Source organism: Urocitellus parryii, chromosome 11 (assembly GCF_045843805.1).
Source record: "Urocitellus parryii isolate mUroPar1 chromosome 11, mUroPar1.hap1, whole genome shotgun sequence".
NCBI lineage: Eukaryota > Metazoa > Chordata > Mammalia > Rodentia > Sciuridae > Urocitellus > Urocitellus parryii.
This window is the reverse complement of record NC_135541.1, coordinates 113,341,391-113,352,845: the sequence shown is the minus strand read 5'-3', so window position 1 is coordinate 113,352,845 and position 11,455 is coordinate 113,341,391. Positions and strand designations below refer to the sequence as shown.

The 11,455-nt window shown below is 37.6% G+C and overlaps 1 protein-coding gene across 1 annotated transcript; it reads right to left on the bottom strand.

Annotated features, from left to right (window-relative positions):
- Window positions 1–2,497: 2,497 nt before the first annotated feature.
- On the bottom strand, window positions 2,498–3,505 carry LOC113177983 (putative vomeronasal receptor-like protein 4). Its single transcript, XM_026382464.1, has one exon. It carries the CDS (start codon window positions 3,503–3,505, stop codon window positions 2,498–2,500), a length of 1,008 nt encoding a protein of 335 aa, XP_026238249.1.
- Window positions 3,506–11,455: the final 7,950 nt, after the last annotated feature.

Here is an 11,455-nt window from a genome sequence, read left to right as displayed (position 1 = left end):
CTTGCACGTGCCAGGCGAGCACTCTACTGATGAGCCACTACCCCAGCCCTGTATTTTGAATTTCTGAATGACACTCCAATGTGTGGATGTGTCAGTGTTTTCATTAATATTAGGCAAGTAGCTACTGTAGGTGATCTTAGTTGCATCCAGTTCTTGGCAATCGTGAATGGAGAAGCTACGGGTATCTACATGTAGAAGCTATGGCTATCTACATGTAGGTTCTTGTGTGGATAGAAGCTTTCAATTCCATTGGTTTAACAGCTAGGAATATGACTCCTGGGCCTTATGAACTGTATGTTTTGATTTTTAAGAAGCCATCAAACTGTCTACCAGAGTGGTGGTCCATTTCTGTGACTCCACCAGCAATGTATGAGAGTTCCTCTTGTTCTTCAACCTTGACAGCTCTTGATATTGTCAGGCTTTAAATATTGTAAATTCTTAGAGGTGTGTTTAATTTGTAATTCCTTAATGACATACAATTTTGAGCAACTTTTCCTATGCTTACTTGCCAAATGTTTATCCCCTATTTTTTTATTTGTGAAGGAGCTTATTTATTTATTTTTCATTCAATTTTTTAACAACCTTATTTAGGTAATACTAAAATACAATAAACTAATCATATTTAATGCATATGTTGTTACGTTTTGACATAACTACTTACCAATGTAACAAACACCACAATCAAGATAGTTAACATTGATATACACCCAGAAGGATTCTGGGAGCCCTGTGTAATTTCTTCCTCTTTTTTCCTCTTTCTTCCAGAAACAACCACTGACTGGCTTTATATTGTGTTATATAATACAGTAGATGGGAAGTCACACATATAAATCATCAGAGCCTTGGTCCACATGGCAGGTGACCTTGGAACAATCACTCATCTCTCAGACTCAGTTCAGTCATCTGTAAGATCAGCATTCTTCCAAATAGAACCCAATATACTGGAAAGATATGGACAAAGTAACTAATGAGCAAAGAGAGTGCCTGACACATAGTTGGGTCTCGATTTCTGGAACCCAGTGTTACCCTCTATGCTTCAGGTTGGAGATGCAGAGTTCTGTGGGAGCCAGTAACTCCATAGTTCCTCTCTATCACCTTGAGATTTAGTTGAGTAGACTTTTGTGTCTTCAGGGATTTTTCTTATGTTTTATTGAGGTTAAATTCTCATAGGATGCTGCAGTAGAATTACCAGATTTACCTTGTTCTAAACATTTCAATCAATGGAGGAAAACCATGTATCTGTTAGCAAATGCTCACCCTCTCATGCCCTCCCAACCACTGGCAACCACCTTTCTCTTTTCTGATTCTGTGACTTCCAATCTTTGGATATTTATGTAAATGTAGTTATAGCCTATGTGACTTTTCATATCCGATTTTGGTTACTTTGCTTAATATTTTTGAGATATATATTCACATTGTACTCTGTATCAGTATTTCATTTGTTATGACACAGTAATATTCAAACATGTATATGGATGTTATATATTCTTATACATTTGTATATATATATATATATATATATATAGTATATGTGCTTATGTGCTTATTCAGATAAGGATATATAAATACATACAGACATATGTGTTTATCTATTTTTCTCTTGATGAACATTTGGATTTTCATCTATTTTCTAGTGTAAATGGTACTGCTATTAACATATATGCACAAGTATTTGAATATCTGTTTTTAATTCGTTATGGAATATAGCTAAGAATGGAATTGGTAGGTCATATGGTAATTTTATTTTCACATTTTTAGCAATCATCATATTCTTTTCAATACTCACATAATCACCTTACATCCTTATTGTAAGTGTATGGGGCTTTCAAATTCTTCACATGGTTTCCAACAATTATTTCTATTTTTTTTTTTTTTTTAGTGGAGCCTTTCTTTTGGTCAAGAAGTGCAGTCTCATGGTGTTTTGTGGTTTTTTTTTTATTATTGTTGTGGTTTTGGTATAGGGAATGAACACCTGGGTGGTCTGCCTCTGAGCTTCATCTCCTGCCCTTTTAATTTTTACTTAGAGACAGAATCTCACTAAGTCACCCTGGGTGCCCTTGAAATTGCATTTCTCCTGCTTTAGTCTCCTGAGTAGCTTGGATATAAGCATGCACATATTATTAGACAAAAAAAAAAAAAGAGAGAGAGACAGAGAGAAAAACATCAGTGTGCCTCTAACAGAATTCACTGAAAGAAACTTTAAGAACAGCAATGCAGGAAGATAGAAAACAGACCCAGTGTAAACGTCTGAGATCCAAAGTAAAAGGAAACTATAATAGTTTATAATATGCTAAGGAGGCCAGTATAGAGACAATTAATGTAAATAACTTAAAACAAGATGTACATACAACAGAATATTATTCCCAAGATATTTGCTAAGTATTTAGATTACTTTGTTCTAACAAAAAAATATTATTCCTATGTTAATGATTTTTCTTCAGAGAGGAAAAACTTATGAACTAAAGAAAATTGTTTTAATGAGTATGGCAAAGTAGCTTTACATCAGTTTAGCCAGAAGCTGAACTTTCTCTCTTTGTTTGGTTTGCACAACTTTTATTATGTGTGTGTCAGCACTTATCAGCACCAAAGGACTGATGGTGCCATAGCCATTGGCCACAAGCATTTGAAGACACAACAGGATGGGGTCACCAGTCCATGTCATGCCTATAAACAGTGAAAAGATGGAGTCCACACAGTACAAGATCTCAAAACAGCTGATGAGCAACAGAATAGTGTAAGTGGCCCTTTCTTCTGGGGATCTTCGTGGAGAAAACCTGGAGGTACGAAGAGACATGGCTCTTTTTTTATGTCTATGCAAAAGATTTATCATGTATGCACTTGAAAGAACCATAAGACCCAGAAATAAGAGATCTCTCAATGCCACCAAGGCAGGAAACAGGCTCCTGTGTCTGTAGCTCACGAGGAGAAGGGAACAGTGGTCATTGAGAAACAGAAGACCAGGCTGGGTCTTATTGGGTGTGGCCACAGTGCAGAGGAGCAGGTTGCTGGAGAGGGACATGGTGAGGGCCCATAAGAAGACAAATAGTCCCACAATTGGATTTGTGGATTTCAGTTTGAAGTGGGCCAACCAGGAGCCACTGGGACTGATGGTGATGGCCTGAAGCACACTCAGGACACAAGTGGTGCAGATGGACAGCCCCCTCATGACCTTGTGCAGGAAGACAAGTACTTTGCATTTGAAGTCACCTGGAATATCCTGTGTTTCCCAAATGTCTGTAGACACCAAAAGACCCATGGTGAGGAGCATGAGGATGTGGGTTAGGGCCAAGTGGGTGACAGGGAAGTCGGTGAGCCCGGGCTTGTGGCCCATAAAGACAGTGGCAATGTGAAGGCAAAGCAGAAAGGTGTTAGCTGTGATCCCAATGCCAGCCTGGGGACAGAAGGCTTTTTTTAGGGCAACATAACTGAAATGTGGGTCCATCTTCATGGGGAATCTGGGGAGAAAAACAGGGTCAGTGGAGAGCAACACCTTTTTCATTGCCATGCTTCCAGTTCTACCTTCCCTTACAATCTATAGAATCATCATTTATCAAAACAACAAAAATCTTTGTGAGTAGGGTAGGCTCTTGGTCTTAATGTTAATTTCAAATCAATGGTTGGTGGTGGCTCCATGGTAGAGTGCTGGCTTAGCATGAATAAAGCCCTGGTTCCATGAAATCACTGAAAGAGAAAAGAAAATGTAGGTAAAAAATAAGTAAGGAATAAATTTCACCTTAAGCATCATGCATTCTTCTGAAGAATGATTTTGCATACCTCCCATTCATCACTTGGAAGTGATGAGATTTTACCCCTCTCTTTGAGCCTGTTCACACCATGTTTTCTGATGTAGCATAAATCATGTTATTTAATGGTGAGCTTTTGTTTGCTTTTCAATCTTCCCTGCAGCTTTCTCTGTGTGAAGATACTGCCTTCTCTGGCTTGCATGTGCCATATCTGAAACACTGTGGCTTACATAAAATTTATTTACCATAAGCTGTGGATGTAAAGTTTGGATAAGCAGAAATCAGAATCCTTCAGGAAAATAATACCAACAAGCCTATTCCCATGATTTCTTTATTCAAGTGCAGAATTTTAAGGGATTTAGTAATTTCTGTCCTCTTCTCCCATGACCTTTATTTATCTCAAGTCCCAGCATTTATTAGCTGGGGGAAGACTTTCACTTCACCTAGGTTTCAATTGATTTCATGGGCAAATGGCAATCAGCTTACACTTTTATTGTAGCATTTTTGGAATGAATAATTAGATAGGTGTCTGACACATATGAAGCACTGTAATACTGTTCATAACTTTTTGTCTCTAATCTTAGTGTGGAGTGTAAATGTGATATATTAAGGATTTCCTACCATATTTAAGAAATGCCTATGCATGATTGGTTTTCTTTGACATACTTTTATCCTTGGATTCTGTTAGTATTGTACAGTTATTTCTTCAAACTTTCAAGTTACTACATGCAATAAATATAGATGTTTTCACATTCCATATCTATTTCAGGAAAACAGGGACACAGCTGGTAGGGTCTCCTTTAGAGTTCTCATCTCTGGTAAGTAATACCACAGTATGTTTTCATTCTCATAAGTCTTTTGTATTAGAGAAACTAGCCCTGCTATCTCCATAGTAATGGGGGATGCCTTACTAGGAATGTCCTGTACAAATTATTCAGTCAGGTACTAAGAGAAGTTTAGTTGCTCAGAAGTGGGAACTGACATCAATTGTCTTTCACTTGATTTTTCAGATGTACATGGTAAACAGCACATTGAATAGCAGGACCATGACTCTAATTCTGGCATCTCACTCAATCTCATTAATCTTTAATCTCAGGACTTAAAGTTCTTGATCTGTGTGACATTGTGAAAGTAGTTATAACTCCTTCCAGAGTCTCCATATGAGCAGTGAGAATGATGGAATACATAATGTAATTTTTATTATACTCTCAAATTTTATCCAAATAACTTTCTAATGGAAGGCAAAGTTATTGAGAGTCCATATCCTTGACATAATGCTTATGAAATACAGGCAAAACACATAAACATTAATACAGAAATACAAGAGTTTCAGTCATGGCAAGGCAAAGAGACCATCTTGGAGTGTCCCAATAAAATAGCATCAGGATGAGGCTCTTCAGATACTTTTAATTAAAAAGCTGAATCCAGGGCTGGGGTTGTGATTAGCACGAGAGTCTTGCCTAGCATGTGCAAGACACTGAGTTTGATCCTCAGGATCACATAAAAATAAATAAGTAAAATAAAGGTATTATATCTAACTACAATGAAAAAAAAAACTTTAAACAAAGCTGAATCCAAAGAAAAGAGGAGTTCACACTAATTTTGGCTGTTGGGATATTTACTCTCCAAATTATTTGTGTGTTTTCTAAAGTAGAACAGAAGATAGCATTGCAGAGTTAGGAGAGGAGAGAACAGAGGAGTGCTGTCACAAAACCAGGCTTACCTGACCTGGAGACCCAGTGGGAAGCCTAGGGCTATTTGTGCAGAAAACAGCAAAATGGGACTTTAACCTAGAAAATAACCAGTTTTTAACCTTTCAGGAGGTACCCAAGGGAATAGATTACATGTGCACTCATATTAAATGCAGTGAAAAATTCAACTTCAAGGTAAACCTATAGCCAATGCTTAGGTATCAGGACCTGTCAATTCAGCCTGTCACACTGCAGTTAGAATACCCATCATCAAAAAGAATAAAGGACTGCCCCCATGAACAAGGTTAAGAACAGCTAGAACTCTTCTGGAATATTCCTTATAGAGCATTCCTTATGTGGCTCCTCTTACAGCATATTCACTCAGGCCCTGAAACACCAGGCCTTTTGTCTCCTTCATGAAATATCAACAAGTTTCCAAATTTAAGTCATGCTCCTATCAGTGGTCATATTTAGATATGTTCAAACCAGGATGTAAATGGTCTCCACTATTATGATCCAGTCACCATTTCCTTCTTCTAAATCACGAATTGCTGAAGATTTTGCTTAATTTACTTTAATGAACATGCAAATGTGAAGTCTGTGGTAACTCAGTGACTGGAACAAAACTAATTAGAAAGTGTTTTGTGAAGGAATTTTTCAATTCAGAATATCATTAGTCAAGATTTGGGTGGAAGGAGTGGTGGAAAATATTTTAGAAGAGAAAAAAATTGTCTTGAAAGATAAAAGACATTTTCTGTATATTATTATAAACTGCTCTCTTTACTGCAAGAAATTCAGCACAATTATAACATTTTAATTATGTCATTTTAATTCTAGAAGCATTAATATATTTAATATAAGTAAAAATTTTTATTATTGGTTCATTTTAGTTATATACATGACAGTAGAATCCATTTTGATATAATTATAGAAGCATGGAATATAGCTTATTCTATTAGAAACCCATTCTTGTAAATGTACTTGACGTTAAGATTCACTGGTTTGTTCCTGTATATATGCATAGGAAAGTTATGCACAGTTCATTCTGTTAATTGAAAATTTTCTCAAATTCTATTCACTTTTTAAAATGATTATCATTAGTAAAGAATAACTACAGCTCATAGAACAGCTGGGAGAAGAGAAAAATTCTAGAAATTTTTCAATATGCCAACCCATAGTTTAGTATTACTATATGTAGTATATAGTATGGTATGTTTTAAATTATTACAAACTTGTTTATTCTATTATTTTCTTGTCTCCCTGCATCTTTAGGACAATTTAAAAAGCATAAATGCACCTCCATTGAATATCTATGTGCAAAAAAGAGGAAGATAAAGTAATTCTGAAGTAGTGTACCAAGGACCATTTGAAAGAATGCAGTGTCTTTTTTTTTTTCATGTAAATATACACTATACATTGTGTTGGAAGTTGCTACTCAAGATATATTAGAAATACTTTTTAGCAGGTGAGTCTGTGAGCTTATAAATTATCAAATGAGGTTTAGAGACATTTTAAGTTCTGGAAAATAATGTAAAACTAGAAATTGCTGGCCTTTTAAATTATTATAAATTGTGAGTCTTTATGGTTAAAAAAATCACTCATGTAAGATAATAATATTTGTAATATTATAAATAATAACAATATTATGAATTTTAAAATGAGAGAATGAAAATTCAGATAAATCATATTACAAATTCAAAGAAGTGCTATAGCACATTAGAAATAAATACCTGTGCCTGGATTTGAAGTAGTTAGAGGCAGACTTCAAAATGCATTTCTCCAGTGCCAACAACGCAGTCTCCTCTGCCTCCTCTTTCCATAGAGCTGAGGCTTCCAAGATGAGGTTTTATGGGACAGACAGGTTTAGCTCATCTCTCGGTGGACTGATAATCTTGGTGTTGCATCTGAAGTCTGACAGCACCTGTCTTGCAGTAGGCAGGGAGTGAGTGAGTCCCCAGAGAAAAAGAAAAATATATTCTTCCATTATCAGGCAATGGTAAACAAGCATCATCTGGATGAAAACTTTTTACATTTAGCTCTCTCTTTCCAAGGTCAGAGTACACTTGATTATTATTTGCATAGAATTCATAGCAAACAAGTTGAGGGGCTCTTCTACTGATGCCAAAGAGTCCTGGCCTGGAATAAAATCATGTGACCAAACAAAAATAACTAAAGTTATATTTACATTCTCAGATATGTCAGCTCCAAGTAATGACACCCCTATATCAATGAATATGCCTCAGAGACAGTTTTGATTTCTAAATGCCTTAAACTTGAGAAGAAAATATGGAGAGTGATGTGGGACATCTTCTCCTAGCAAGAAATCCAGGAAGGGAGCAATAGTGGGAGGTAAGTAGGAAGAAGGAAGGGAAATGAGGGAAGGGAGAATTCATGACTGAGGAGTTTCTCTGGTTGGGCATGAAGAGAGGTTAAAGGCCTCCTTGATGAAGGAGCCAGTTTTCTCTTCATTGTGGTGATTTTTACTGCCATTAATAGGTCCTCAAATTGTCCCCTATTGTATTCCATGTCTCCACCTTTCTCACCTACGCCATGCAAAATATGCAGCAGTATGTTGCCTTCATTAAAGACAAAACCTATCCGAGAGGCCCGTGAGCCACACTTGTGTCTGGAGGTAATTTCTTCAGCTTTGGCAGATTTCAGATTAGTCACAGCATGAGGATCTTAAAGGTCAGTCACCTGTTACTCTTTCCTTGTCATTCTAGCACCCAAAATGAGAACATTTTCCTGCTAACTCTTGCTAAGAAATGTCAGGGAAGCTCCTGACCGGCCCTGATTGTGTCCACTTCTACTAAACACAGTAGTGAGGACAGTGAGGACCTTGAGCTGGTCAGAACTGATTCACAGGCCCTGATCCCTGATTCTAGCAGCTCACTGTCATGCACAAAGTCCAGATATGGATTGTCCCTATGAGCAAAGTATTATGTCATTGGAAAAATAAAGTAACAGTGTGGGGCTGTCCAAAAGCAAATATCTGCCCAAACTCTGATCAACAAGTTTGTCTTCATAATAACAGGAGCCACTGTTTATTTGTCCTTTCATGTGTATGAGCACAACTCTTTACCTCCATTATCTTGGATTCCTGTCAAACCTTGATCATTAGTAAAATGGACAGTACTTTCAGTTTAAAGGTCACCTGGTGGAAATGAGACAGACTTTAAAAAAAGTTTCTCAGATAATTTTCTTTTCAATCATTAGTGTAAGAAGGTCACTTGGGAGCAAATGTTCCTTATGAATCACACATTATGGAACAGAGGGATACAGAGTCACTGTTGTCTGATTGAAAGAAATCTGAACACTCTGTACATCTACTGTTGTAGTGTCCTTCTGAAGTCCTTTGCTCACTTTTCTTTGTAAAGAAAATAAAATTTGTGAACATGGACTTGGTTGAGCAACTGAGAGGAAACAACCAGCAAAACCTCACAGGGAAATAGAGTCCAAGGAAGGCAGGGCTGCTATGACTCCTGAATTCTCAGTACAAATACACATTTGCTGATCATCAAGAGGGAGTTGTGGACTAGGGTTTGGCTAAGATGAAAAAACCCTAAGCTTGTTCAGTTTGTTGTAATTAATAAACTTTTTTTTTTAGAACAGTTTTAGGTTCTCAGAATAATGAAGACCATGAGCCTGAACCATGTACCTGGGTGCCTGCTCCCCACACATGGTTTCTCCTAGTTTTTACATCTTGCATTTCTTTGATGCATTTGATATAATTACCAAAACTGTATAATTATATCAGTATAGATGTATTTGTATCTATTAACCTACTTGTGCAGTTGTTTCTTTTTCCTCCCCCCTCCCTCCCTCCCTTCCTTCCTTCCTCCCTGCCTCCCTTCCTCCCTTCCTTCCATCCTTCTCTTCCCTTCTCTTCCCTTCCCTTCCCTTCCCTTCCCTTCCCTTCCCTTCTCTTCCTTTATTTCCTTCATTCTGGGGATTGAATCCAGGGGTGCTTAACCACTGCATGATATCCCCAGCCCTTCTTATATTTTCTTTAAAGACAGGGTCTGGCTAAGTTGATTAGGCCTTAAGAAATTGCTGAGGCTGTCTTTGAACTTTTAGGTTTTTTGTCTCCCATGCCTCTGGGATTACAGGCTGCTCACCCTGCCTGATTGTACAGTTGTTTTAACTATTGGGAGAAGCACAGTCATGAATAGGCATCACTGTGGTATCTTACACAATGCATTCCACATCCAAAGGTCCCAGGATTTTTCTTGCCATCCTCTCATATTCCTCCCAAATCCCAGGGAACCACTGACCTTGTTGTTGTCTGTGGTTTAGCCTCTTAAGTCCCCTCCTGGTCTTTCCATGTTGGTCAGCCCATTACTGTCTCATGGCTGAAGCACAGTCCATTTAATGGATGTGTCCATTTTTTGACAAATAATATGTAAACTTGCTGAATTATACCTTGGTTGCTTCATTTTCTTGGCAATTATAAATAAAGAAATTAGATTTTGTGTGTGTGTGTGTGTGTGTGTGTGTGTGTGTGTGTGTATGTGTGATGCTGGAGATGAAATCTGAGACCTTATTCTCTCCTGACAAGTGCTCTCCCACAGAGCCACATCTCTATTCCAAGAAATTACACACATTTGCATGCAGGATTTTGTATGGACATCTGTCTTCAACTCGATTAGCCAAACACCTAGGATGTCGTCTCATCATTAGATGTGTAGTAAGCCGAGGGCTGGGGTTGTGGCTCACTTTATGAGTGCCCCTGAGTTCATTCCCCAGTACCCCTCCCCCCAAAAAAGATATGGTTAGACCACAGCTTAATAAGAAATTGCTAGATTATCTCCCCAGGTGGGCTGCACATTGTGACCCCACTAGCCTTGGATGAGTGCTCCTCTTGTCCTCTGCCTTTACCAGCAGTTGGCATTGTCAGAATTTTGAATTTTAGCCATGTTTATGGGTGTGTTAATTGCAATTCACTATGAGCCATAATATCGGGCATCTTTTCCTGTCATTTTTGCATTTATAAAATCCCTATTATTCAGTTGTATGCTCAGATCTTTCATTAATTAAAATATTATTCAGGTAAAACTGATACACAATGAACTACACACATTGAGTGAACAATGCAGTGAGTTTTGATATATTAGTGTCTATATGAAACATGGCCACAATCATGACAGTGAACACTGACATCACACTCAACAGGTTCCTGGTACCCCTGTGAAATACCTTCATCTTGCCTCCTTCATTTAGGAAAAAAAAAACACTAATAGGCCTTTTATTCTCATATGTAAATGATTAATTTAGAATTCATACGAGGAGTCATATCCCTAGTCTGCATGTTGGGTGACATTGGAACATTCAGTTTGTCTCTCAGCCTTAATTAAATCATATGTAAAATTAGGATTCTGCATGGTGTGGTGGCTCAGATCTGCAATTATAGTGGCCTGGCAGGTTGAGGCAGAAGGTTCACAAGTTCAAAGTGAGCCTCATCAACTTATTGAGGCTAAAACAACTTAGGAAGACCCTATCTCAAAAATAAAAAAATAAAAAGGTCTGCGGAGATGGCTCAGTGGCTAAACACCCCTGGGTAAATCCCCAGTAACAAAATAAAAGTAAAATAAAATAAAATAAGGATTCCTCCAAGTATCCTGTAAGACCTTGGAGAAAGGTAAGTATTAAAGTATATAAAGAACCTGGAATAGGCCCTGACACATAGTAGGGACCAAACTCCTCAAAGCCATAATTACCATTCAAGGTTTGAGTGAGAGATCCAGAGGACATGGGGGAGCCCTTAGCTTCCCAGTGGCTGTTTTCTACAAGAGATGGTATCTCTAGCAACTAGGTAGACTTCTAGTGTCTTTTGTATTTTTTTCCCAAGGTTAAATTCTGCCAATAGTGATAATTTTACCTTTAAAATTTAGTGACCATCCCATTATTGCTGTGTAATCATCACCTTGATTTTCTTTCTAATTTTTTATTGACTACAAAAGAAAACCATGAATCCAATAAGAAAACACTCCCCAACAACCTTTCAGCCCTTGTGACCACCAC

Coding starts and splice junctions, on each gene's coding strand:
- LOC113177983 (XM_026382464.1), bottom strand. CDS start 3,505: ATGGCAATGAAAAAGGTGTTGCTCTCCACTGACCCTGTTTTTCTCCCC.